This window comes from Pelodiscus sinensis, chromosome 26, assembly GCF_049634645.1.
Source record: "Pelodiscus sinensis isolate JC-2024 chromosome 26, ASM4963464v1, whole genome shotgun sequence".
Taxonomy (NCBI): Eukaryota; Metazoa; Chordata; order Testudines; family Trionychidae; genus Pelodiscus; species Pelodiscus sinensis.
The window spans coordinates 9006108-9032859 of NC_134736.1; the positions used below are offsets into that span (position 1 = coordinate 9006108).

Genomic DNA, 26752 nt, shown 5'->3' on the forward strand with positions numbered 1-26752 from the left:
GGCTGACGGATGTGCACCCCGGTCCCGGGCTGGCGGGTGTGCTCGTGCGCCCCACTCCCGGGCTGGCGGGTGTGCTCGTGCGCCTCACTCCCGGGCTGGCGGGTGTGCTCGTGCGCCTCACTCCCGGGCTGGCGGGTGTGCTCGTGCGCCTCACTCCCGGGCTGGCGGGTGTGCTCGTGCGCCTCACTCCCGGGCTGGCGGGTGTGCTCGTGCGCCTCACTCCCGGGCTGGCGGGTGTGCTCGTGCGCCTCACTCCCGGGCTGGCGGGTGTGCTCGTGCGCCTCACTCCCGGGCTGGCGGGTGTGCTCGTGCACCCCACTCCCGGGCTGGCGGGTGTGCTCGTGCGCCTCACTCCCGGGCTGGCGGGTGTGCTCGTGCGCCTCACTCCCGGGCTGGCGGGTGTGCTCGTGCACCCCACTCCCGGGCTGGCGGGTGTGCTCGTGCACCTCACTCCAAGGCTGGTGGGTGTGCTCGTGCACCCCGGTCCCGGGCTGGCGGGTGTGCTCGTGCGCCTCACTCCCGGGCTGGCGGGTGTGCTCGTGCGCCTCACTCCCGGGCTGGCGGGTGTGCTCGTGCACCTCACTCCCGGGCTGGCGGGTGTGCTCGTGCACCCCACTCCCGGGCTGGCGGGTGTGCTCGTGCACCCCACTCCCGGGCTGGCGGGTGTGCTCGTGCGCCTCACTCCCGGGCTGGCGGGTGTGCTCGTGCGCCTCACTCCCAGGCTGGCGGGTGTGCTCGTGCGCCCTGCTCTCAGGCTGGCGGGTGTGCTCGTGCACCTCACTCTCGGGCTGGCGGGTGTGCTCGTGCGCCTCACTCTCGGGCTGGCGGTTGTGCTCGTGCACCTCACTCCCGGGTTGGCAGGTGTGCTCGTGTGCCCCGTTCCCGGGCTGGCGGATGTGCTCCAGGACGTGACATCATGGTGCTGCAGCCCCAGCCAGCAGGCTGTTTGCTTGCACGAAAGTGAAGTCAGCTTCTGGAGTCTGTCTGGGGACACATGGCAAAACAAGCCCTGGTTTTTGGCAGGCGAGTGAGGAGCTGCAGTATCTGTCAGCTCAGCTGTGGCTTGGCGAGTAGCTGCTGTGCCCAGGACCCTGACAGCCGAACGCTGTCTCTGGGGTCTGTTCGTTTGCCTGGACCATGCGAGGGGAGGTCAGACCCACAGGGTAAGTGACCCCTTTCCTGCAACCCCGGAGCATTTGGGGCTCTGGTGTAGCAGAGCAAAGGAACAGGACCCAGCCCACCTAGAATCAGGCACGAGAACCAGATCTCGGCAGCCCAGTGAAACTCCAGTGCAGGGCTGAACAGTGTAAGCAGCCCTGTCCTCGTGTCACTGTCATCTCCAGCCGCTGGTAAAGCTGCCGTCCCGAGGAGAGAAATAAACCAAAGCTGGGATCAAGCCGGGTTATGGAACATCCCGCAGAGGCCGTCGCTGCCCACTCAGTGGCCTGTCTGTGATGCAATAGGGCGCCATGATCTGTGTGAAATGGGCTTGTGATTTCAGGTTGGTTCCTAGTGGGCGGAGGCCGGGCAAGTGTCTACGTCCGACAAATGGCCATGCTGGGAATTCACGCCTGCCTTTCCCCTGGAATGCAGGGGTGCCAACGCAGTCTTGCAGGGCCGCAGAGCTTAAGGGGTCTTGTCTGAGCTCCTGCACCACAAAGCCATAGAACTGAAGGCAGAACTTCTCTCCTTGTGCGGCTAGAGGCTCAGTCCTAGAGGCACCAAGGACTTCAGGCTCATTTGGTTGCTTCTAAAAATGTCTAAAGCGCTAACTGGTTCAGCGCTGAGGGGAGAGAATCCCCCGGAGAGGAAAGGGACGCTGAGAGCACTCGGTTGAGCTTGTTTTCTTTTGCAGCATGAAGTGCCGGCGATGTGCCGTGGTGGGGAATGGACTCCGGCTCCTAAACAGCTCCTTGGGGGAAGCAATCAACAAGTACGACGTGGTGATCAGGTAAGGCGCTTCCTCCCCCATGGACTCGTCTGGACACGGCAGCGTATGGGGACAGCCGGGATGCGCACGCAGGGATCCACTGGGACGCGACGAGGGAAGGGAAAGGGGATGCGTTAACGTCGTGCCGAGAGACCAGAACCAATGCGGCGCACGAGCCTTGTAGCTTCCCCTTTTCTTTTGGTGTAGCTTTGGGGGGCGTGAGAGCGGGCGGGGCTGGAGCTGGCCAAGCCATTTTGCCATGTGACTGGACTCTCAACCAGAATCCACTTTTTTCAGAATTGCTGGACACCTGACATTTCTCAGATGCTCATCTCCCTTTCACATTTCTCAGATGTGGCTGCCAGCAGCTGGCCTGGGAGCCTGAGCGCTCTGGGCCCTGTGGCCCTGGGGGCTGTTCTTTGAGTTGCAGACTCTACAAATCTGGGGTCCCTGGCCAGCGCAGATGGGGTAGCCTGTTCCAGGCCATCAGCTTGACAGCAGTGACCTTGTGAGGCCCCAGGACTTGCAGGCTGTGGATCTAGGGCCTGAGCCCAGTTCGAGTCCGTGCTTTCAAGGCTGCCAGGTTTCTGGCACCGCAGCAGAGAGCATACAAGCCCTGAGAGCCATGGGGTCCTGGTGCCATGGCAAGGGTCTCAAAGCCTGGGTGTAGCGGGGCTGGCCTGGAGACACTGGCCCTGGGAATCTGGGGTCCCTGGGACAACCCACACAGTGGGGAAGCCCTGGAGATGTGGACCCTGGAAGTCGGGCAGAGCAGCCCGATGGCAGGACCATCCACTAGCTCACGTGGCGGCGGACAGGGAAGCCAACTGCTGTGCTTTCCTGAGAGCTGGAGTTGCCAGCAACATGACAAAGTAGAAATAGGTGGCAACCGGGGCAGTGACTGGGAGATGGCCGAGTTCAGGAGCCTGACAAAAAGAAGAAGGGAGGCAGCTGGACTGCAGGGCAGGATCCCCTGGGAGGCTAATATGAGGGGGAAGGGGTCCAGGAGCGCTGGCTGTACTTTAAAAAAGCCTGAGAGAGAGGGCAGGAACAAACCAGCCTGATGTGCCAAAAGAATAGCCCCTCGGGCAGGTGACCTGCTTGGCTTCCCAGAGAAAGCTTCGGTGAGCGTAAAGGGGATGTGCATGGGACAGGTTGTGAGGAGAGCAGGACGTGGGTGAACCCCCCCCCCCGCTTCATCTCGTGCTGCTTCTCCCCCCAGGTTGAACAACGCGCCAGTTCACAGGTACGAGGCAGACGTGGGCTCCAAGACCACCATGCGCCTGTTCTACCCAGAGTCCGCGCACTTCGACCCCAAACGGGAAAACAACCCGGATACGCTGCTGGTGCTGGTGCCATTCAAACCCATGGATTTCCTCTGGCTGGAGACGATCCTCAACGACAAGAAGCGAGTAAGTGCCGCAGGGAGAGCAACGGGCTGCAGCTCTGCCCTGTGTCCCCATCGCTGCCAACCCCGCCACGCCAGGCCTGCTGCCCTGGTGGGGAAAATGCAGCCCTGACCCCCCTGTTGTCCTTTTCCAGGTGCACAAGGGGTTCTGGAAGCAGCCCCCTTTAATCTGGGATGCCAATCCCGAGCAAGTTCGAATTCTGAACCCTTATTTTATGGAAATAACTGCTGCTAAACTGCTTAATCTTCCCATGAAGCAGCTGCGGAAGGTTAAACAGGTAAGGGAGCCAGTGGGCTGGGATGGGGGAGAGCGGGACCGACTTGTTGTGCCCTGGATCTAAATGAGAGGGCAGCCCCAGCTGGAACTCACTAAGGCCGTGTGGTGCACTGCCCCCGTCTTGCCCCCTTGATCTACTGAGTAGCCCAGGGCTGGTCAACGTGGCTTTGAATATTCTGCAAGGCAGAAAGGGACCCAGACGAAAGCCCCTTGGGCGATTCTTATGGCGCTTTGTAGCTGAAATGCTAGGTGATCCATGCACCCCAAGGGGAGAGAGACTGGCAATCCGCTCGCCTGTTTCCCGGCATCCTGGAGGTTCTATTCACACGGCTCTGTTGGGGGAAGGCTGGGAAGCGGTTGTAGCGGGAGTCTGGCTCAGAGAAGCTGCTCTTTGGGAGGGAGAAACTAGCAAGTGGTTTCTGTTCCAGGAGAAGGATCTTTGTGCACTGAATCCTTCTGTTGTTTGTTTGGCCTCTTTCTCTGTCTGTCCGCGCATCGGGTTTTGAGTTACCGATTTCTTCTGTTGCCACACGCAGAGAAACCGGCTGTAGGACTTTCTCCTTGTTCTCAGAAATGGATTTCCACACAAGAGTCTCCATTCTCCTCAACGTTTCATCCAGTGTGTGCTACTTTGTGAGGGGAGGGTACAGTGCCCTGGGACTCACCCCCCTAGGTTCCATCCTGGGGCTTTGGATCAGCCAAAGAAGAGAATTTGTCCCAGATTCAGAGTGAGCCCAGTGCATGCTGGGACAGGACTCCAGGTGCTGTCTGGATACCCCTGCGGTAAAGCTTTACCTAAACTATCCATTCTCAGCTCCTTGATCTGTGCAGGTCCCAATGACCCGGTACAGTTAGGAGGGCTTTCCCCATCGGGAGAGTTTTCAAGAAGCTACCTGAAAAATCCATCCGTCTCTTAGCGTTCGTGACCAACATCCCATCTCTTGTCCAGTCGAGAAGTTTTGTACCCCATAAGGCCACTGGGGATAGATGCAGGACAAAATTGAGATCCCATTTTGTAATGGCAACAGCCCTACAGCTAGAAGCTGCCCTTTCTCAGGGGGGAGCCTCCATTCTAAGTGACACGCAGGTGGTGAACTCCGTCCAGGTACCACAAGGCACGGTGACCCTAGACCCTGGCGCACGCCAACACAGTGATGTGGCTGGTGAAGAGCAAAGCAAATAGGTTCTGGAGTCAGGCAATAGTGAGCCACATAGCTGCTAGAATTGGAGGAAATGTTTGGACTTAACTTTTTTCACCCAAAAATGCAAATGGAAGCATTTTCCGAAAGGGTCCGTTTTTCTGCATTGGTTCAGTGGGGGAGGAGGCACCTTAAAAATCCACAGAAATCAAAGTGTTTCATTGTGTCATTTTCTTACCAAAATGTTTTGATTTTTATTTGAGTTAGAAACAGTTTTTTCCTTTGAAATTTCCTTGAATTTTTTTAAAAAACACCCTCCAAGTTGAAATGAATCATTTTCGTTTGGCCCCGCGCTGTTTTTAATGTTTTTTTAGACTGGTGAACTGAAACGTGCTCTGTGTGTGCAGCTCTAATGATCATGCATGCTGAGCCTCTGTCTTAGACACGGGGCCTGTCCCCAAAGAGAGAAGGGGGAGAGAACCGCCCGGAACCGAACCCCGCCTGAATGGTTTTGATCACCCTGAGCCCTTCCCTCTCTCTTTCCTCTCTCCCCCTCTAGAAACCGACAACGGGATTATTAGCCATCACCTTGGCGTTGCACTTCTGTGACCTGGTACATATTGCAGGCTTCGGCTACCCCGATTCTGCTAATAAGAAACAGACAATACACTACTATGAGCAAATCACCCTGAAGTCCATGGTTGTAAGTGACCGCGCTTTGCTGTAGCTTTCCCGTGCAAATCTTGGGGCTTCGCCAGAGGGAGCAGCACTAGGTGGTCTGGATTCGTTGTGTAATAGAACTAGGGGTTATACTGCCCGGCTGTATGCTGTGGGCACTTGCCCATGGTCATAGCCATGAATAGCCTGGATGCACTCCACGCAGCAGAGAGCAGCGGTGCCCATGACAGTGGTGGGCGGGAAAAACTCTCCCTCCCATTCCTTTGGAGTGTTCCCCAGCGCAAGCACAGGGCTACTTCCAGGTAGTAACCCGGTCGGTCCAGCCGCGGCAAGCCAGGGTCAGGGTGCCCAGGTGTGAGGCCCTGTGCAGACCGCAGAACACGGGCGGGAGGGTGTCCTAGCATCATAGACACATGGGACTGGAGGATCCCCTGCTCTCACAGCAAGACTAAGTATTATCTAGACCAGGGATGGGGGACCTAAAGCCCAGGAGCTGGATGCAGCCCCCGGCTTGCCTGGATCTGGCCCCTGAGGCTCAGGATTCCCCCCCCCCCAAGCATTGGGGAGCCTGTGCTGGTACTCCAGACCCCTGCCCCCCCACTGCAGGGCTGCAGCACACAAAATCTCCTAGCCTGGGCTCCCCCAGGCTCTGGTGTGCGAGGGGAACGTGGGGAGAGTCTTTCTCCTTCTCAGCCAGGGGCCATGTCAGCGAGGTTTGGTTGTTTTTGGGGAGCCAGGGGGGTTGCTTCTCATCTGTGTGCAGCCTCCGACTGATTTTTCTGTTAGTCAGTGGCCCCTGACCCAGAAAAGGTCCCCCACCCTTGATCTAGGCCGTCCCGGCAGCGTTCATCTAAACAGCGATGGAGACTCCAGGGCAGTTACTCCAGGGCTTAACCACCTTCGCGCGGGACCCAAAGTTGGGCCCCCAGAATGTTTCAAAGGGTCACATAGCAGCTCCTGACCTGACCTTCTGCCTGGGCTCGCCTTCCTGCTCCAGGAACTGCCACCCCTGGGACCCCAGAGCCACTCAGCTTTGTCCCAGCTGCCGGGATGACAGAAATCTGAGGGTGTGTCTCCGAGGTGCTGGAAGTAGGGCTGCCGGGGGCTGCCAGGCTGCCTGGCGTGGAGCGGTTTCCATAGGACATAAGAGGTAGTTTGGTTCAGTGGCTCTCAGCCCCCCATGTTGTTCTGCCCCCCCGGTGGTTCTGCAACATCATGAGCCGGCTCACCTCCCGTTAGCAATCGCCCTGTTCGCACGTTCCCTGGGTCTGGCCTAACGAGCTCCCTTTTGTCTGTCTCACAGGCTTCCGAGCACAATATCTCCCAAGAGACACAAGCAATAAAAAAGATGCTTGATTTAGGCATCATCAAGAACCTGACGTACTTCTGATGGGACGCGGACTGGAACTTCCCCACCGTTGCCTTGGCGTCTGCCGTGGCTGCCGATATTCACTGGCCCCGAGATGCCACTGCTTTGCCACAGGGCCCCAATGGGGCTCCGTGCTCGTGGCGGGGCTGACTGCTGGGGACAGCGCTGGCCCTGGAGGAGGCAGGCGGGGGAGAGGGCTGCAGAGTCCCCTCCACCCAGGCTGACGTGGCGTTTGCCTGTATCGTGTCAACTCGGAAGCAGAGCACTGAAATCCATGCCCTTATGTTGTGGCTGGATCCTTTTGCGGCCAAGCTAGCGCTGACTTGCCGGCCGTTCGGGCAGCGCAGTGGGGGCAACCCTTGTGGCTTGCTGTTGCACCCATCTCTGCCCCTCCCGCTCCATGGGGGGCACTGGGGCCGTGTGCCACACTGTTGGACTGAACCTGTGCAGCTGAAGGACTGTCGACTTCTCGCCCGTTTGGTTGGTTCTCTGAGACTGAAGGGGGGTCTCTTGTGGTGGTGCGAGCCAGCTCTGGGGGGTGCAGCACATGGGAATGCTGCTGAAGGTGGAAGCCTTTTAAAAATGTATTTTGGGGGGAGGGCACTCTGCGGTATTATGCTGGTGGATTTTTACACTGGCCTCCCCCAAGCTGCTTCCCAGCAGGCATGGGGAGCTAGTGAGCCAAGTGGGACCAGGCGGCAGAGTGGAGGGAATGTTAAATTATTCTTCGCTGACAGAGCAGAGATGCCTCCCCCTTCCTCAGGCAGTGAGGAGGAGTGTGAATCCGTTCTGGAGGACGACGGCCCCTCAGGGAGGGCCTAGCGTGGGGAGCTAAGAGTTTGGGCTGGAGGCAGAACCAGGCTGCTTCAGTGCCACCTCAGCCGGGGGGTGAGATCGGTCTGGGAACGGCCTCCCCTCGGTCACACGTTCTGACCCGAAGTAGGAATAAATAGGGGTTTGTCTTCCTTTTTTAAAACTGTGGATCAACTTCGTCTCCCCCTCGATGGCAGGGGTGTTTCCTGGAGGGGAGGGAGGGGCAAGGGCGGCAGATACCACCTGGGGTGGCAGAGGAACGCCCCCTCTGGGGAGGCTGGTCCCCAGTCCCGCCCCTTCTGCCCAAGCCCCCCATTCCAGCCGCTCCCTCCCTCACTGGAGCCCCGTCCGCCCCCTCCAACTGCTGCTAGAGGAGCCAGAGCCAAACTGTCCTGACCCCGGGGTTGCCAGCCAGCGTAAGCTCCTGCCACCAGCCTGAGCTGAGCCGGGAAGGAGGGAGCCCCAGCCACGAGGTGGAGTGTGGGGCCGGGCGCGGCGTTGGCCTCCCTGGCCTATTACGCCCGCTGCCCGGGGTACCTCACAGGTTGCCAAGCTGCTCCTGCTCCCAGCCAATGTTTCTGGGCCCCAAACTGGCAGGCTCCGATGAGAGGCCAGCCCATGGCCGGCCCCAGCTGCCTTCTCAGCTGAGATCGCACTGGGCCCCTGAAGCGGGGCTGGGCCATGCCTGCTGCTAACACCCAGCTCTCAGAGAGGGAGAAGGGGAGGTTCTTCTTGGTACTGATCCCGGGGGCTCGGCCTGGGAGGGGGGGCGGGGGGCAAGCAGAATGTCTCCCGAGCAGGCAGGGCTCGGGCTCAATGCTAGTTAATTTAACGAACTAATTTAAAGGCTTGTTCATCTGAGCAGTGCTGGTGTCCATTGCACAGCGAGTGTGACGCGAATGGCCGTGTGGGGCGGGTAAGGAGCCGTGCTTCTCCGGGAGGGGAGGGGGGCACTGGGTCGTCCTGCTTTGGCTGAAGGGGGCAGCAGCTTTTGGGGATACTCCCTCCTAATCCAGCTCCGGTGCAGGGCAGGTCCTCAGCCCCCCTTCTCCTCTGTAGTGGCACAGGCTTGGGCTAGAGCCAGCGAGATCCCTCCACGTCGTCACATGCAGTGCAGCTCCTGGGGCCAGGCAGCCGGCGAGAGCCAAAAGCCAAAGCCCTGCTGGTAATCGTCGGGCACTGGCCGACTCCTCGGGCGCGCCCGAGTTACCGAGCAGCCCACGGTGCGTGGCGCCATGGGGCTCTCGCTGCGCCGCTGTGAATCCCGCGGGGCTCCAGGAAGCGCACAGGAGTGGCCCCCAATCGACAGTGTCACTGGCCGAAACCCGAGTCCTTGTGGTCCTCCAGCGCCACCCCGATGCAGCCCCCTCGTGAGTAGCCACCGGGAGTCCAGGTCACTGCCGTGGTCCCCATTGCGGCGCAGGGAGCCTCCGGAGGCTGGCGGCACCCCTGGGCCGAATCAGGCAGGGGCTTGGGAGCACCCCGGGGAGCAGAGCTGGCAGTTCCTCGCTCTCCTGGCAGTCCCGGTGGGCGCCGGGCTGGCGTGAGCCGAGGGGCAGAAGCTTAGCGTGCACTCCCCGCTCAGACAGGACTTGTCTGAGTGTCCCTCGTTCAGAACCGCCCTGGGCTCCAGCCAGATCCCACCGCGCTGGGAGCGGGGCAGCGCGTCTGGGGCCAACGCCGGCAGGCAGCAGGCTGGGGGAAGGGAAAGAGAACCACAAACACATCGCGCCCTTCTGACCATGGGGGCCAGTGCTCTGTCGGAGCTGCTGGTTGTGTCGCTGCTGCTCCCCGATGCAGGGTGTGTGTGGGGGGAGGGTGTCTGTCCCCGCTGCTCCTTGCTGTGGAGGGTGTGGGGATGTACGTCTGTCCCTGCTGGGGGGGGTGAGTTTGTGTCCCTGTCCCTTCTGGAAGGGGAGAGTATGTGTGTGTGTGTCTGTCCCTGCTGCAAGGTTTGGGTGTGTCCCCCCATCCCTACCAGAGGAGGTATGTGGGCGTGAGAATGTGTCTGTCTGTTCCTGCAGCTGGGTGTGGCTGTGGGTCCCTTCCCTGCTCTAGAGTGTGTGTGTGTTTGTGGGAGGGGCCTGTGTACCCATATGCCTGCCTGCTGGAGGTTTAACCGCTGGGGTGGCAGTGGTGGGCATAGGAAGCTCCCATTCAGTTCCGTGGCAGCCCCCCACCACCTGCCCTGTTAGTGTCTGAGGACAGGCTCCTGTCCCACAGGCCTTGTGTCTTGGCAGAGCGTCCCCACACCCCCGCAGAGCCGGGGGCCGGGACTGCAGCGCTGCGGCATCCCCTTGCTGAGCTCTGCAGGGCGGTGGGAGATTCTCAGCTGCCTCTTTGGGCTTGTTCCTGGAGTCTTGGTGCCACCCCCCTCCCCCCATGGCCACTTGGACCTCGGGGTGATGGCAACATGGGAACCCGCGTGCCCCGGCTCGGAAAGCTCCGGCCCCTGCTGCCTGGTTCCAAGAGTTTGGCTTTTGCACAGGGGGAGGCAGGTAGGGAAGTGGATCCCGGGAGATGACGTCTGCCCCTGCTCTGCAAGACCCATGCACCATGGGGGCGAGGCGGGGGTGTCCTCACCAGCCCTGTCCCGGGGGGGGGGGGCACACACTGATTTATTTACTGTACAGACTGCGTCACCGCTACGCTCCCTGCACTTCGGAGCGCTTGTGCTGAGTCTTTTGAAGCGTTTCTTTATAAAACAGTCCCTGCTCCGAAGCCTGTACATGGGTGAATCTGCCAGACGTGCTGAGGGTCTCTCAGTCTGGGTTGGATTATTGTAAATCTAGGTTGCGGAGCGGCGCAGGAATGTGGTGTGAGGAACCACACGCTGGCCTTGAAGGCAAAACGAAAAACTGTGGATAAAACACTTTAAAAAAAGGCGTTTGGGGGCTGTTTCGTTTTTCCTTTAATGGCGGGTGAGAGCGAGAGAGAGAGCTCAGAGCAAGGTGCCCACCCCGCTGCTTGGCTTTTCTCCAGCCCTCGCCATTCTCGCCGGTTACTGGCGCACACTTCGCACGGCTGCCTGGCTAATAGGAAGAGCAGTCACCAACATGGCGAGAGCTGTTCACCAGGCTTTGAATCCTCAGGATGTTTTGCCGCTCTCAGACCTTCCCTGGGAGGGTTGCGGGAGTATTATCCCTCGCTGCACGCCCGGGCAAATGGAGCCAGAGAGGGCAGCGATATGCCACGTGGGTAGGGAAAACGGCTACGTAGCCGTCCTGGTCCCCATAGAACACATGGCATTGAATTGTGTCTTTGGAAACCACCGCCCAGCGCTCGTGCTGTGCTGAAGGGAGGCAGGACATTGCCAGCCCCGTGTGGCAGGGGCTGGGGCGCGTATCCCACGCGGGCTATGCGTGGGCTCCTGTTAGCTGGCTGCACTTGGAAGCAGGCTGAGGGTTAGCAGGAGGGGGCGGTCCGGGGAATGTCTTCCCTCTGCCGCTACCTGCAAACCCAGGCGCTCGGGCCCAGCCCTGGCAGCAGGGCCTCCCCAGACGACATGGGGAACGGAGGCTGGGCTAGGAAGGAGCCCAGAGGCACAGCAGCAAGGAGGGGATGATACAGACCTCGGCTGGCACTTATAGGCTGCCCGGCCTGGACCCCTGTGCCGAGGGAGGGCCGGGGGGGGGGGGGGGGGCAGCCACTGGCAGGACGAGTCCAGTCGGGCTGCAGACCTGAGCCAATGCCTTGTTGGATTTGTTTACCCTGGAAGGGACAGACAGATACTGGCACCTGGCTGGAGGGAAGAGACCCCCCCGGAGAGGCTCCATGCTGGGGCAGGGCTGCTGGGCCGGGCCTGGCGGGTGCAGGGAGTGAGCCCTTCGCGGTCTGCGTGTGGTTTGTCTCTGCAACCACCTGGTGCCATGAGCACAGTAACCCGCTGGCTCCCGGGGTGGTGCTCTGACCACAGCTGGTGTTGCGCAGCCGTGACTGACGGCTGGAGGGTGCATCGCTGGTGTGTGTGTGTGTGTGGGGGGGGAATAGCCCCAGCCCAAAGAGCACCACACAACGGAAAACCAGAGACCTGGGCGCTCTGTAAAATGGCTGGATGCTATTAACCCTTGAACCTGCGCCATGCAAGGGTTACGCGGAGTGGGGCTGCTCCCCCTGCTCTCTGGCTCCGCGAAGCAGCGCCCCTAGAGGGCTGCACCCCGCTGGCGGGGAGCATGGGGGCCCCCTGCGGCGTCCTGCCGCCGCGCCGCTCCAGGCACGGTTGCCGGCCAGGTTTGAGGAGGCCCGTGTTGCCTTGGTGACTGGCCTTTGCCGCAGTGAACGAGGACAGCCCCGAATGGACCCCACGGCCAGCTGGGGGTCACAAGATGCTGACCCCACCTCCAGCCCCAGGCCTAAAACCATGTCCAATTTCCAACAGGCCGTGAGGCTGCCACTGTGATTGGGGAGGGGAGGGGAGCACGCGTGGGGCTCTGGGAACTGAGTAAATAGCACAGTCACTTCTAACTGCCCCCCCCCCCGACTGCCGCCCGCCCCAGAGGAGAGCGTTTGCTTGGAAAGCCCCTTTCCACTCGGAAGCTCCCAAACATGCTCTAAAAACAGGGCCCAAGAGCCGGTGGGCAGGGGAGGGGCACTCGGGGCTCCAGGCTGGGGTTCCAGATGCTTAGGCAAAGGCACCCTCTGACTTCAGTTTTGGGGGGCAAAGGCCTGTGGGGCTCAGGCCCCGAAGGGAGCACCACAGCCACATGGGCCTGTCGGGGGATGGAAGGACACGACCAAAGCCAGTAACTCTACCGGCGGCCTCAGCTCAAAACATTTGAAAACCATTTAGGATGAAGGCAGGGTGTAGCTCAGGATGCAGGGAGGGGAGAGCTGGGGGCTGTGTGCAGGCAGGGTGTAGCTCAGGGCAGGGAGGGAGAACGTAGGGGATACAGGAAGGGGGGAGCTAGGGGCTGTGTGCAGGCAGGGTGTAGCTCGAGGCAGGGAGGGGGGAACTAGGGGCTGTGTGCAGGCAGGGTGTAGCTCGAGGCAGGCAGGGAGAGCTAGGGGCTGTGTGCAGGCAGGGTGTAGCTCAGGATGCAGGGAGGGGGGAGCTAGGGGCTGTGTGCAGGCAGGGTGTAGCTCGAGGCAGGGAGGGGGGAGCTAGGGGCTGTGTGCAGGCAGGGTGTAGCTCGGGGCAGGGAGGGGGGAACTAGGGGCTGTGTGCAGGCAGGGTGTAGCTCGGGGCAGGGAGGGGGAACGTAGGGGATATAGGAAGGGGGGAGCTAGGGGCTGTGTGCAGGCAGGGAGGCAGCTCAGGCTGCAGAGAGAAGGGAGCTAATGCTCAGGTGCCAGGAGGGCTCCCCCCTGTGGTGGCAGCTCCCCAAGGGCTCTGCCAGCCCCAGAACTGCCCCCCTCAACCAGGCAGCTCTTCCCAGCTGTCAGTGGGGGCTGGGAGGTGAGGAGCCAGCTGCACCCCTGGGCCCCAGCAGCAGCTGGGGGGGGGGGGGGGATGCCCCAGCTGCCTGCTCCATGGCACCGCGAGCCAGAGGAGCAGCAGCCCTGCACTACCTGGGTCTGGAGTCCTGTCTACGGCCTGGCCAGAAAGCAGGGCTTGGGGTGGGGGGAGTGAAGCTGCCCCTGGACTGCCCCACTTTGGCCCTGCAGTTTGGGAGCAACATCCTTATGCCCCTCCCTCCCCAATTCTGCCTATGGGCTCGGGGCATCTGGCCTCGTCCCATGGCTGGAGGCGGGGGTGAGGGACAAGGCTCTGGGCTCCAGGTTTCAGGCGGGGGGCCCCCCAGTTGCGAATTGCTGCCCTGTGGGTGGGGATACGTTGGAGGTGGGATAACGTGAGCGATGGGGGCGAACCAACCCTGGCAGGCGCCAAGAGACCGATCTTAGCCGTGTGCCGGCACCTTCCTTCCAGAACTGCTCCTTGGAATCTCGCTCCGGCACACTGAGGCATCCAGCCTTGCTCGCCAGAGGGCTGGCCATGGCGGTGTGTATTGCACAGCTTCTGGGAATACGGGCCTAGGCCCTGCTGTGCTTGGCGCTGCACAGAAACACCAGCAAAAGCTGCACCCTGCCTTGAAGAGTTAGTATAAGGTGAGAGACGTGGGCTGGGGGCCGGAAGATGGAAGTGGAAGGTAATTGAATACGATTCAGCAAAGGAAGCCCCCTGTTTTCCTGACTCATAGACAGGGCCGGGGGGATAATTCTGCGTCTGTCTTTGGGACCATCGGGCAGCCTAGACCAGGACAGCCCAAGGGCTCTGTTGCACATGGGAGCAGGGGCCGGTCGGCACGCACTCGGTAACACTATGCTGCTGCAGATCACCTTGGCGCTAAACTTACTGAAGACCAACAGCCTGTGACAGCCAAAGCAACGGAGCCTGCTCGTCACGCCAGTCAGCCCGTCCGGTCAGGGTGTGACATTAACGGGGAAGTGTGAACACACACACACATTCTCAGCTAAGGGGAATTCCAGCCAGGGTCTATTGCTCTGCCTGCATCTGCATCTCGGCTGGAACCGCAGCTCGTTTCCTTTAAAGGGCAGGGGGCAGCCAGCAGCTTCCGGAGCGGAAATGCTTCTGACTAACAATGTTATCTAAAAAACGAGCGTTGGTTCAGAAATTAGTGTCACTTTTTCCACAGCAAGTTCCTTGTAAAGGCCCATTGGAGCCCTCACATGGCTGGGCAAACTCATCGTGTGCAGTGTCCCAGCCAAAGGACGAGCCCACCTGGCCCTTCTCACAAGGAGCCACTTGGTCGCCTGGCAGCCGAAATGGGGCTCTCTGAGGGAGCAGGCTTTTGCAGGGCTGCTAGCCAGGGCAGGCCCAAATCTTGCTGTGATCATTTTCTCTTGCCTGGGAAAGGGAACAACAACAGAAGCCAGGCAGCCTGCGAACCCTGCCTTGCTTCCAGCCCTTTTCCTGATTCCCACGTATTTTTAATTCTTGTTGCCTTTTCCAAAAAGCCTGCCCTGGAATTGTAGCTCTTTAGCTCTTGCGGGCCTTGTCCTGTTCTAGCCTGTCTAGTCCACTAAAAACACATCAAGTCTCAAGGAGACAGATAGGGCAAAGGGCCCTTTGCTTTGCCTTCCAAGTTCAGCTGTCCTGTAGCGCAGAACTGCCAGTCAGGGGTCCCAAAAGGGAAGAGCCCGTGTTCTCACGCCTCTCAGCCAGCATTACATCAGCCCTCAGAGCGCATGCCAGTTTTCCAATGCGAGGGGTTTGTTTTTCTACTTTCATGTCGCTGCTTTCAGAATAAATGGATGGGAAGTGAGAGATCCGTGACTGCTTTTCTGAGGGCAAGCGCAAAGCTTAGCCCCTTCATCCTCGCAGGTTTGGGCACTGGGGCTGGATCTGCCTGCCTTCTGCTCCGAGAGGCAGGCGGACAGACAGACAGACATCCCAGAACAGCCGGGCTGTGAGGGCCCGAACGGGGAATACAGGAGACCTGGCGTTAGTCCAGCCACTGCCTGACTCGAGCAGCATCTTGCGCCCGGGGGCACGGAGCTGCGCCACAGGGGTTTTGGTGAAGAGAAAATTGATTTTGGAGTGCCCGGAACTGACAGCTGTTTTCAAATGTCACCCCCTTTTTGAACCAGGAGGATAAAATTCAAGCCAAGGCCTCATTTCCCCTGGACAAAAGGCTTGCTTCAAAAAACATCCACACAAACCAGTTTGATATTTTTTTGCAGCTCTCTCCCCCCCTCCACCCCCCAAATAAGTCAGCGAATGCACCACAGATTTTCGACTGACATAAAGGTGAGTCCAAAACCCACCAGACCCGGGGAAGGTTCCCATGCTGCTGGCCGTGGCTGGCCCCCATCCCCCATAGCCGGCATCCACCAGCAAGGGCTCTGAGCAGCAGGCAAATGCCTCCCCATTGCCCTGTCCCTGGTGTCAGAAGCAGGGATCTGGGCTAGACAGACCATCGGTCTGCCCCTGTCTGGCTGTTCTGGCTACTCTGGGCTCAGTGTGTGCGGCGTGCCAATCATTGTCAGACCGGGTTCCTTCCTGGGGCGGGGAGACCTTTTCCTGCCCCGCTGGGCCCAGACCGTTGTGGTAAAGAAGAAAGCAGCCTCAGCAGCCTCGAGTAACAAGTTTTCTGGGTAAAATCCCGTTGCCCCCCCGGCTCCCTGGATGCCGCAGCTTGCCAGGGGGTTCCGGTTGCTCCCTGGGGTGTCGGAACAGAAGCCAGAGGCGATGCACCCCGGGGTGGTGCACCCGTAAAAGAGGAGACTTTGGGGGCGGGGCTCTGGATGTTGCCAGCCACCAGATAGGGGGAAGGTTCCCACGCTGCTGCTGGCCGTGGCTGCCCCCAGTCTGGCCCCCATCCCCCACAGCTGGCATCCAAACCATTCCTCTCCCGCAGCTCGGCACTGGACAGCAGGGGGTGGGGAGGCGAGACCCCAGCCCTGGGCATCTGGTGGCTGGGCCGCATTGTAGCCACAGTCCCAGCCCTGAGGCCCCCTCCCCCCACCTCAACCCCCTGCTCTGACACCCCCACACACCCCATCCCCTGCCCTGACTCCTGCCCCCCCCCCACTTCCCACACTCCTGCCCTCCTCCTACTTTAGTCTTGACTCCTGCCCCTGTTCTGGGCACAGCGGCTCCCTCGAGAGCTTCCTCCCCAGAAATCCCAGCCCTAGGTGCTGCTCAGCGCCAGCCCCACCCTGTGTCTTTCTTCGTCCCGTGCATGGCAGGGGGAGGGTAGGGCCGGGGGCCACGGGGCAGTGGCACCCTCCTCTCGTGTTCACGGCCGTGGGAGCTCTGGCTTGCCCAGCCGCTTCGGAGGCCTCTGTCCAGGCGCAGGTGTCCACGGCCACCAAGGATCGCCCGGCTCGGCAGGGGGCTGCCAGGGGAGCGCTGGGCCTAGTGCCGTCACTCTGCCAAAAGCCCCAGCTCCTCCTCCTGGCTTCTAGCGGGCAGGCCCAGCGGAGGGGGGCGGGGGGAAGGGCTCAGGGGTATCTGGAGAGCAGGTGCAAAACTATACAGCGGGGGGATGCCAGGGGAGCAAGGTGGGGGGGAGGGTCTGTCTATAGTCCCTGACTTCGGGGAGACGCTGGCTTCAAGGCCTGGCTCTGCCATACTTAAGTCTCCCTGCCTCAGTTCCCCAGCTGTGGCAGAGGGGTAATATCCACCCCCCCCCCTTTGCCTATTCTGGGACCGGCCTTTCAGGGCAGAGGCTGTCTCTGGGCTGCACCTAGCACAGCCCTTCGGGAAGAGCCACTAGGTGCTACCACCCCGGTGTCATACCAAGTGTAAGGTTCTCACCTGCCCCTAGCACCACATCACCTGGGCCCGGCACCCTGCTTCCCAGCCTGCCTCCCCCCTGTGTGCACCACGGCTGAGCTTCCCAGCGTGCTCAGGTGTGCGCCACAGGGTGGACACGCAGGGCCACATGTCTGCCCCTCCGGTTCCTGCCTGGGTTCACACCAGAACGTGGCCAGCAGTAGCTTGGTGGCTCTGGGCGGGGAGAAGCTGCATCCAGTCGCAGTGGAGGAGGAGGCTGGGTGGGAGAGCTCATCTCTTCTCCCTTCCTCCCACCCACAGCTGGAAGCAACTTGTTCCCGCCTGCACCCTGTCAAAAGGCTGCTGCTGGCCACTGACATAACCCTGCTGGCTTAGGGCTGCAGGGCGGGAGGGAAGGGGTTAAGCCCGAATGCTGCTTTGTGCACCAGGGCCCGGAACAGGGGCTGCTGTGGTCAGGCTGGAAATGGCTCCCCCCAAACCCTGCCAGCCCGGCGAGGCCTCCCGGGACCAGTGCGCTGCGGGGCTTTAGCACAGCATCTCCTGGGCGTCGAGCCAGAAGGTCTTGGGCTTTCCCAGGGTGCCTGCCCGGCCAGAGGCAACAGGGGAAGGGAGGAGCCTGCTGCCCAGGCTGCCGCTTGGGATTTGGTGGAGCAGAGGATCGGGGAGGGGGGACAGGGAGAGGACAGCGTGGGGGGGGAGGGAGGAGGGAAGGGAGCATCATTGGCTGCTGCCTGGTTCCTGCCCTCCCTCAACAGCCTCCGCAGCGTGCAGCACCCAGCCAGCGCCGGCTGGAAATGGGGAGGGCAGGGCCGAGAACTGGCTCACAGCGGGGGCACTGGTGACGGACCCGCAGAGGGAGTGGCTGGCACCACACACTACAGGTTCCCCCCGTCACCAACCTTGCACACCCAGCCTGCTTGTCAGCCACTGGCCACCCCACGCTCTGCTGGGGTGCACAGGGGTCTGCCCAGCACCAGAATCCACCTCTGCTGATGGGGGGAAGATGGAAAACATGGGACCATTTGCCTGTTTTGGAGTAAAAGCTCGGGACACCTGCAGGAGAGCTTAACGGGGACGTCTGGTCACCCTCGAGCTGCACCCCACCTTAGTGCTCAGTCAGGGGGCATTCCCACTCTGCTGCTAGATAACGTGGCCAGTTCCCAGCCAGCAGCCCTGCTGCGGGAGCAGAGTGGCCCAGGTCCGGGGCTCCCAGCTGCTATCCACAAACGCTGGGAGTGAGCGCTCCAGGTGCCACGGAGCCCGGCTCCCTGACGCCAGCGCGGAGCCAGGCGCCTCTCCAGAGCGCTGGTAATCCGAACGGCAGCTTTTCCAGTGAGTGGCTGTGGCCAGCCAGGCCGGGGGCTGAGCCGCCGGGGCAGGGCCCAGCCTCTGAGCACTGTGCCCAGAGTCACGTTTCTTTGGGGTGCCGAAGAATTTAAGGTTTAATGAAACAAACAAGCGCTCAAAAGGCAGCTCCCCAAGCAAATTGGTTAATTTGCAGCCAGTTTAATTGCTCATCACTGTGGCTTGTTCCATATTAATGAACAGATGGTTGGAAAAGCTCCTGTTATGGAAATGTACTGGCAGGCAGCTGGGCCACTGAACAAATCATTAACTGCTCGCGAGGGGCTATCGGCTGCCAAGTATTTGCATATTAATCAAACTTCATGAATTATGGGGGGGGGGTAACGAGCGGGGGTGGGCAGCTGTGTGGGCAGGGGTGTGAAATGGACTGGGGTGTATCTGCAGGTGCAGCACAGGGCCAGCAGGGGGCAGCAACGGCTTTTCTTGGGAAAGCGAGCAGCATTTAATGGCTCTGTTGGCCACTGTCTCAGCATGGAAACCAAACTCCCCTGCTCTACATGGCAAATCCCAGCCCGATGCTCTTGCCTGCTGCAGGAGAAGGGCACAAGCCCCAGCAACGCCTTGCCAGGGAGGAGCCCACCTTGCCGGCCAGAGGCTTCGACTTTGCAAAGGTGGCATTGCAGATAATCCCTCCCCTTTGCATCCTCAGCTCTGGGCAGTTATTGACCCTCACGGTCGCCTCAGGCGAGGCTGGCCCAGGTGCTAAGCTTTTCCCTTCCCCGGGCAGGATAGGAATCTGTCAGGCTAGTGTATGCCTCCAGTGGGACCAGGCCCTGGGGCTTCCCCGGATGTCCCCTCCCCAACAAGCCAGGCACACAACTCTCAGGTAACCTGTGGAACTCCTTGCCAGGGGATCGCTCTGGGAGGTTTTCCACCAGCTGGTGGGAAAGATGGAAAGCTCAGGCTGGGGGAGCAGAGGCTGGGGATGCCTGACTGGTGTCACGACCCAGTGGCAGGTGGTGCTGTGAGCTTGAAGGGAGGGGAGAAGTTAAGTGAGCGGGAGAGGCGGGGGTTAAGATGGTTATCAGGAAAGTTATCCTGGGAAGGAAATACACTGGGGAGTCCATAGCACGGAAATGGGGAAGCCACGGTGACGGGGGGGACACCATGTCTGACTCGACTGCTGGACATGCCCTTGCAGTGGCCTGTGGCCGGGTCGGGCTCCTTCCCCCAGCTGCTTGCTCAGGCTGATTTCGAGCGCTTGAGAAATCCCCAGGAGCCTTTTGCTTCCCCCCACCTGTGAGCCGGCAGCCTGGGGCTAGTGCCTCTGGCACAGCTCAGTGGCCCAGGTAAGCAGGGGGAGAGGAGACAGGGGAAGGAGGGGCAGAGCCCCGGCTCAGAGGAGATTGGGTTGGCCCATCACGCTGTGAGGTCTGATAATGTGTCTGGAAAACTCTTCCTCCAGCTTCTCACTGGTGATGCACAAGGGGAAAGGGCCGTGGAGCGTGGAGCTGATGCCCCACAGTGTAAGACAAGGAGAACAGCCAGGCTGGGCCAGACCTAAGGGCCATTAAGCCCTGGCCCCTGTCTGCTGACGGTGGCTGGAGCCAGATGCTTCAGAAAGAGGGAAGTGAGCAGAGCTGAGCAATTATCGAGGGACCCACCCCCCCCTTGGCCAGTCCCAGCTTCTGCTTACCCAAGGCTTAGGGCAGTGTTGCTCCAAGTGGTGCATAAAACCACGTTGAGACACCTGCTAACTGGACGCTCTGGTGTGTTTACTTGTGGCTCCCAGTGGCTCCAGTTCGCCATTTGCAGCCAAGAGGAGCCGTGGGAAGCGGTGGCCTGGCCTATGCCACTTCCCGCAGCTCCTCTTGGCAGCAAACAGCAAACCGGAGCCAATGGGAGCCACAGAGCTGGTAAGTAAACACACCAGAGAGGCCAGTTTTGCAGACCACTTTGAGAAACACTGCTTTAGGGACACTCAAAGCGTGGGGTTGTGTGCCTGCCCACCCTGGCTAATGGCCACTGATGGCTCTATCTGACATACACTTGTCTAATTCTTTTTTGAACCCCATTATAGTTAGGCTCTTCACTACATCCCCTGGCAAGGAGTTCCACAGGTTACCTGTGAGTTGTGTGAAGTACTTCCTTTTGCACTTTTTCAATCTGCTGCCCTTAGGGACCCCTAGTATTTGTGGTATGAGCGGGGATAGATCACGCTGCCTTCTTCACTTTTTCCATGCCGTTGATGATTTTATTATCCACTATCACATCCCTTCTTAATTGTCTCTTTTCCAAACTGAACAGTCCCAGACTTTTTAATCTAGCCTCAGCTAGAAGCTGTTCCATATGCCTAATCACTTGTGTTATCCTTCCCTTCTCTGTACTTTGAAAATATATCTTTGTTTGAGATGGGGCAGCCAGAACCGCACGCAGCACTCAAGGTGTGGGTGTACAAAGGATTTATACAGTAGCATGATGATAGTCTCTATCTCATTATCTATCACTTTCCTAATGGCTCCTAACAGTGTTTGCTTTTTGGACTACTGCTGTGCATTGAGTAGATGTTTTCAGAGAACTATGAACTCCAAACATCTCAACAGCTAATTTAGACCCCATCCTATTGTAAGTGTAGTTGGAATTATGATTTCCAGTGTGCACAATTCTGTATTTATCAACATTGCATTCCAGTTGCCATTTTGTGGCCCTGCCACCCGTTTTGCGAGATCTCTTTGGCACACTTCACACTCCGCTTTGGATGGAATGATTTTTGTATCATTTGCAAATGTTGCCACCTCACTGGTCATGCCTTTTTCCAGATCAACAGACTTTTAGGGGGACCCTCCAGCCTCTCTTCAATGTGAAAATTGACCATTTATTCCTACTCTTGGTCTCCTCTATTTTAACTAGTTATTGACCCATGAAAGAACCTGCCCTCTTATCCCACAGCAGCTTCCTTTGCTTTAGAGCCTCTGCTGAGAGACCTTATCCAAAGCTTTCTGGTCCAAGTACATTATAACCACTGGGCTCGCCCTTGTCCACGTGTTTTTTGACCTTCTCAAAGAACTCCAATAGACTGGGGAGGCAGGAGTCCCCTTTACAAAAGTCATGCTCACTCTTCTTTAGCATGTTATCATCTATGTGTCTGATCATTTTTCTGTAGTTTCAACAATTTGCCTGGCACTGAAGTCGGGCTAACAGTTTTCCCGGTCTGTAATTTCTGGAATCGCATTTGGAGGCTTTTTTGAAACTTGGTGTTACATAAGCTGCCTTCCAGCCAGCTGATACAGGGGCTGATTTAAGCAATAGGTGACGTACCACAGTTGTAGTTCTGCAATTTCATATCTGAGTTCCTTCGGAACACTGTAAGATGCCGTTATTTTGAAATAACAGGCTTGCTGTGTAGACGCGCACGATGTTACTTCGGAATAACTGACATTATTCCGAAATAACACTGCTGTGTAGACAGGCCCTCACTGTGTTGCAAAAATCTTCTTTATTGGCCCCTCGCTCTGGGAGAGTTCCTCAGATTTGTCACCTAAGAAGAATGGCTCAGGTGTGGGAATCTCCCTCATATTCTCTGCAGTGAAGACCAGTGCAAAGAATTGGTTTAGTTCTTCACAACGCCATGTCTTCCTTGAGTGCTCCTTTTGCATCGTGGTTGTCCAGTGGCCCCATTGGTTGTTTAGTAGGTTTCCTGCTTCTGACGGACTTAATCTTTTTTGCTGTTAGTTTTTGCTTCTTTTGCTAGTTGCTCCGCAAATTCTTCTTTGTCCTCCTGCCAAATGATACCTTTATATTTGTCTTGCCAGAGCTTATGCTAGTTTCTATTTTCCTCAGTAGGATTTGACTTCCGATTTTTAAAAGATTCTTTGTTGCCTCTAATTGCCTCTTTCACTCTGTTATTTAGCCATGGTGGCATCATTTGGTTCTCTTATTTTTTTTTAATTTGGAGTATACTTTAATATGAGCTTCTAGTAGGGTGTTTTTAAAAAGTTTCCCTGCAGCTAGCCTCCTCGTTTTTGTGTAGCTCCCCTTTCTGAAGTTAAAGGCTACTGTGAATGTTAATTATGGTATGGTCACTGTTTCTGAGTGGTTCCCTTCTTGGACCAGAAACTGAGCTCCACTTTGGACTAAAACAAGAATTACCTCTTCCCATGTGGGTTCCAGGACTAGCTGCTCAAGAAGCAGTCATTAGTGGTGTCTAGAAACTTTATCTCTGCAGCCCATCCTGATGGAGCATATATCCAGTTAACGTGGGGATAGCTGAAATTCTCCATTATTTTGTAACCTTTTTTAGTCCCCTAATACACTGCGGAGGTATTTGGGGATATCGGAAGTATCCCGAAATAGCTATTCTGTGTCTAGTGAAACAGTCCATTATTTTGAAATAGATTTCAAAATAACGGGTGGCTTATTCTGATGTCCCAGTAACCCTCGTTCCACGAGGATTAAGGGGAATTTCGGAGTAGTACATGATTTCAAAATTTGGCACTGTGTAGACAGTGCCAAATTACAAAATAAGCTATTTTGTAGCGAAATACACTCAAAATAATAATAATTGCATAGCGCAAATTGCGTAGCTTATTTCAAGCTGAGGGTGCTGTGTAGATGCATCCTCTAAAGTATTTCACACTCACCATCTGCTTAGGTGGTCGACCGTACATTCCGAGTGCTGTGCTGTTATAATCCAAACATGGGCTTTCGACCCATAGAGATTCTGTGGTAAAGTTTGATTCATTTAAGATTTTTACTTTGCTTTCATTCACATCTTGTGTCTCTCCCCCACCAGCATGCCCTACTTCATCATTCTTATATATAGTTTATTTCTGGTGGCTGTGTCTAGACTGGCAAGTTTTTCCGCAAAATCTCTGATTTTGCGGAAAAACTTGCCTGCTATCTACACTGGCCGCTTGAATTTCCTCAAGAACACTGACGATCTCATGTAAGATCATCCGTGTTCTTGCAGAAATACTATGCTGCTCCCATTCGGGCAAAAGTCTTTTTCCGAAAGACTTTTGCGCAAAAGGGCCAGTGTAGACAGCATAGTACTGTTTTCTGCCAAAAAGCCACGATCGCGAAAATGGCGATTGGGGCTTTTTTGTGGAAAACCGTGTCTAGATTGGCCATGGATGCTTTTCCGCAAAAAATGCTTTTGCAGAAAAGTGTCCTGCCAATCTAGACGTGCTTTTCCAAAAATGCTTTTAACAGAAAACTTTTCCGTTAAAAGCATTTTCGGAAAATCATGCCAGTGTAGATGTAGCCGGTATGACTATATCCCATTGATTATTCTAATTCCACCAAGTTTCTGTGATGCCTATTACATCACTAGCCTCATTTAATACCAGGTGTGTACACACTTCTGAAATGTGTCAAGATTTCATTCTCTGCCACTGTGTGATAGAATTGAACGGGACTCCTTTTTCATCTGCTTCACCTCAGTTCCTACCTTACTTCATCAGCTTCTGGGCCACAGCAAACGCCTAGTAAAAGATCCTCCCCTAAGGGAGCAAATGGCTTGAATTTTCCCCCTTGTCATGTTTGGTGCCACTGGTCCCTGGGCCTGTTTCTCCTTAGCTGGCGTACATCCAGTCCCTGGGCTCTGCCCCAGAGCTGTGCCGATGCTGTTTGGCGTTGGGTGTGACTGGAGGTGCAGAATGCAGCAGCCAGGGGCTCCCACCAGCGGTGGATGTCACATCCCCAGGGACTGCAGTCGGGCTCCCAGTCTGAGCAGAGAGAATGTGCTTTCTGTCTCCTAGAGGCAGGGAGATTTGCAGGGCTGTGAGTGGCCCTGGTACCCCTTGCAAGTACGGCTCTGTGATGACAGGTGGTGATGCTGAGCGCGTCTCATCCGTTGATCGCAGAGCACTCCACAGAGGTCACACAGGAGCATTGTCCCCATGGTACAGATAGGGAAACTGAGGCAGGGAGCAGGGAAGTGATTTGCCCAAGAGCACCCAGCAGCTGGCCATTGCTCTGTCCACTAGCTCACGCTGCCAGGTGGAGCGTAAGCGACTGATGTTTTTTTCCTGGTCCGAACCACAGCATTCCCTGGCCAGCCGGGGCTGCACACTGACACTCTCAGCCTCATCACAGCAAACCTGTGGAGGGGGAGCAGTGCAGCTGGGGAGGGACGATAACCCTGTGGTCTTCGACATTCGGCATCTGTTCTCCCCTGCGCAGGTGGGAGATCCCAGCGGGCAGCATGGGAAGGTAGTCCCAGTATCCCACCAATGGCCCGCGGTGCCGTTTCTGGGGCGCAAAGCTGGCTTAGCCTCCAGTGGGAGTTAGGCACCTGCATCCTGTGAGGAATCCTGGGCCCCAAAGGTTGGGGGTTTGCAGTTAGGGTTAACAGATGGCTTTCAAAAAAATACCCAGACACACATGATCTCAGAACAGGAGTGGGGGGGAGGGGACTGGTCGGATAGGGGTCGGGGGGAGCGGAGCTGACCGGTGGGGAACTGGCTGGCAGGGAGGGGGGTCAGGGTGAGCGGGGCTGGCCGGGGGAGATTGGGGGAAGAAACCAGCTAGCAGGAAGCAGGGTGGGCCAGGAGGAGGTTGGGGGTAGCGGGGCTGGCTGGGGGGGAACCAGCTGGTGTGGAGTGGGGCTGACCCGAACGCACACATCCTGGGGTGCTGCCCATCCCATGCACGGTCCCGGGGGGCGCACGGGCGAGTCCAGCCCCGGGGATTCCATCCCACTCCGGCCCCACCCTCGCCCCCCTCCTCTCTACTGCGTAGCTGCGTACTGCCTGGCTGGTAAACACGCTCATGCAGTACGCAGCTACATACTGATACTCATGATAACAATGCAACTTACTTAATTACAAAATACTGGCCATTTATGTGTCCGGTATTTTCCCAATTTGTTTCCCGGACAGAAAGCTCAAATACTGGACTGTCCGGTTCAAAACCGGACACCTGGCAACCCTATTTGCAGTCTGGAGCCTGAACCCATGCTGCGGTGCCAGCCTGTTCCTGGTGTTTGCCCCATTAGAGGCAGCAGGGATCAGGCTAATGAGTGTGCAGGGCGGCTGGAGGGGTAGGGGATGGGGACAGGGTGCTGGGAAGTTTACACCCCACAGGGCCTGTCTGCCCCCTTGTGGCCAAAGATTAGAGAACAGCTTCCTCCTTGGCATCTCCATCTGCCACGTCAGGGCAGGTCCCGCCTTGGGTGACTTGTGGGTCTGGCTGAAGAAGGCTGGCTGTGCTGTGGGTCACTGGGAGTTCTTGGCCGCTTGCTGTAGCCGCCCTTCTCCATGAGCCGCTGGTGTATGTGGCACCCACATCCGCTCGTGTGGCACCTCTAGTGGTGGCCGAGCCTTCCCCCAGCAGGGGTGGGGAACCTTTTTTGGGTTGGGGGTTGCTGACCCACAGAAAAATCAATTGGGGGGCCCACACATGTGAGAAGCAAAAGGAAAACACCCCAAACCCTCCCCCCACAATCTCCTCCCACACCAGGCTCGTAGATTTTTCTGCACTTCCACCCCATGATGGGGCAGCAGGGGGCGCTGGAGCATCAGCCCAGGCTTCCCAATGCTGGCAGAGAGTCTTAAGCCTTAGGGGGCTGGATCCAGGCACACCGGGGGCCACATCCGCCCCCCCCCCCCAGGCCTGAGGTTCCCCACCCCTGCCATACAGCGTGAGGGGAGCGGGCTAAGAGCCCTGACAGCAGCAGGGTTCCACCTCACAGAGCGGGAGGGCCCGAGTTCAAGTCCTGCTCATGCTGCTAGAGGTGGTCCTGCGTCTGCCTCCCTTTGCTCTCATGTGCTTCCTTATCCTCCATAGGGATGGGAAAAAATCTGCAGCTGGAGGGAACATTGCTCCCAGGCTCTGGACAGTGAAGTCTCGTGACAATCCACTGCCAAGTCTCTGAGGGCTCCAGGCCCTGAGGGCCGTGGTGTGGTCAGCGTGTACTGGGCCCAGGTCTGGCTTACTGGGGGGCTCATGTGGCATTCCTGCCGCTGTCCCTCGTGATAAGGAGCTGCTCCGGAGGCAGGGGAAGCCGCAGGACTGAGCTGTCTCAATGGCGATTTGCTGCATAATTGTCTCTCCCACTGGGTCTTGATTGCCCGGGGAAGAGACTCTCCCAGCGCCGCTCGTCGAGTGTTTTAATTACTCTGCAGCTAATGACCCAGAGCATTGCTACTGTGCACTGATGGCTGCATCCTCCCTTAGCTCCGCATTGCGGACAGAGGCTTCCTTCTCTGTCCTAGCCCTAGCACTGCCTGGCAGCTCTCCCGTCAGCCAGCCGGGGGGGAACCTGCCACTGGGAAACGGGCTAGAAGATGCCAATGGCTCGAGCTGTGGACAATGGTTTTCTGAGCAAGGGGAGGCACCAGCTGTGGGGCCCATGAAGGCTCCATTAGACCACAGCCAAGGGGACCTTCCTTCACTGGAGGCTTTCAAAAGCAGGCTGGACAGCCCTCATGCTGGGGCCTGTGGGCAAGATAGGGGCCCCAGCTCGGCACTTCTGGCAAGGGTGGGGACTTGGGAAGAAGGGGCAGATCCAGGGTGACCTGCCCTCTGCTCTTCCTGCAGCACAGTGGCAATTTAAAGAGCCTGGGGCAGTTGTATTAAGGATGTGCTCTGCTGGGCTGGTTTAGATACCAGAAACCCTGTGACCCATTGCAC

General features: G+C 58.1%; 1 protein-coding gene across 29 annotated transcripts in view; it reads left to right on the forward strand.

Moving 5' to 3' along the window:
* ST3GAL4 (ST3 beta-galactoside alpha-2,3-sialyltransferase 4) overlaps positions 1-11193 on the forward strand; it is a 162588-nt gene extending 151395 nt beyond the window's left edge. For 24 of the 29 annotated variants that reach the window (XM_075909648.1, XM_075909651.1, XM_075909653.1 and 21 more), the window contains 5 exons: positions 1856-1951; positions 3153-3342; positions 3473-3616; positions 5314-5457; positions 6736-11192. In XM_075909648.1, coding sequence (XP_075765763.1) covers positions 1856-1951; positions 3153-3342; positions 3473-3616; positions 5314-5457; positions 6736-6822 — 661 coding nt within the window. In that variant the 3' untranslated portion in view covers positions 6823-11192. Of the gene's footprint in view, positions 1-1855; positions 1952-3152; positions 3343-3472; positions 3617-5313; positions 5458-6735 lie in introns of all 29 variants that reach the window. The other 5 variants (XM_006111248.4, XM_075909645.1, XM_014572735.3 and 2 more) reach the window with 2 other exon arrangements.
* The last annotated feature ends 15559 nt before the right edge of the window (positions 11194-26752 follow it).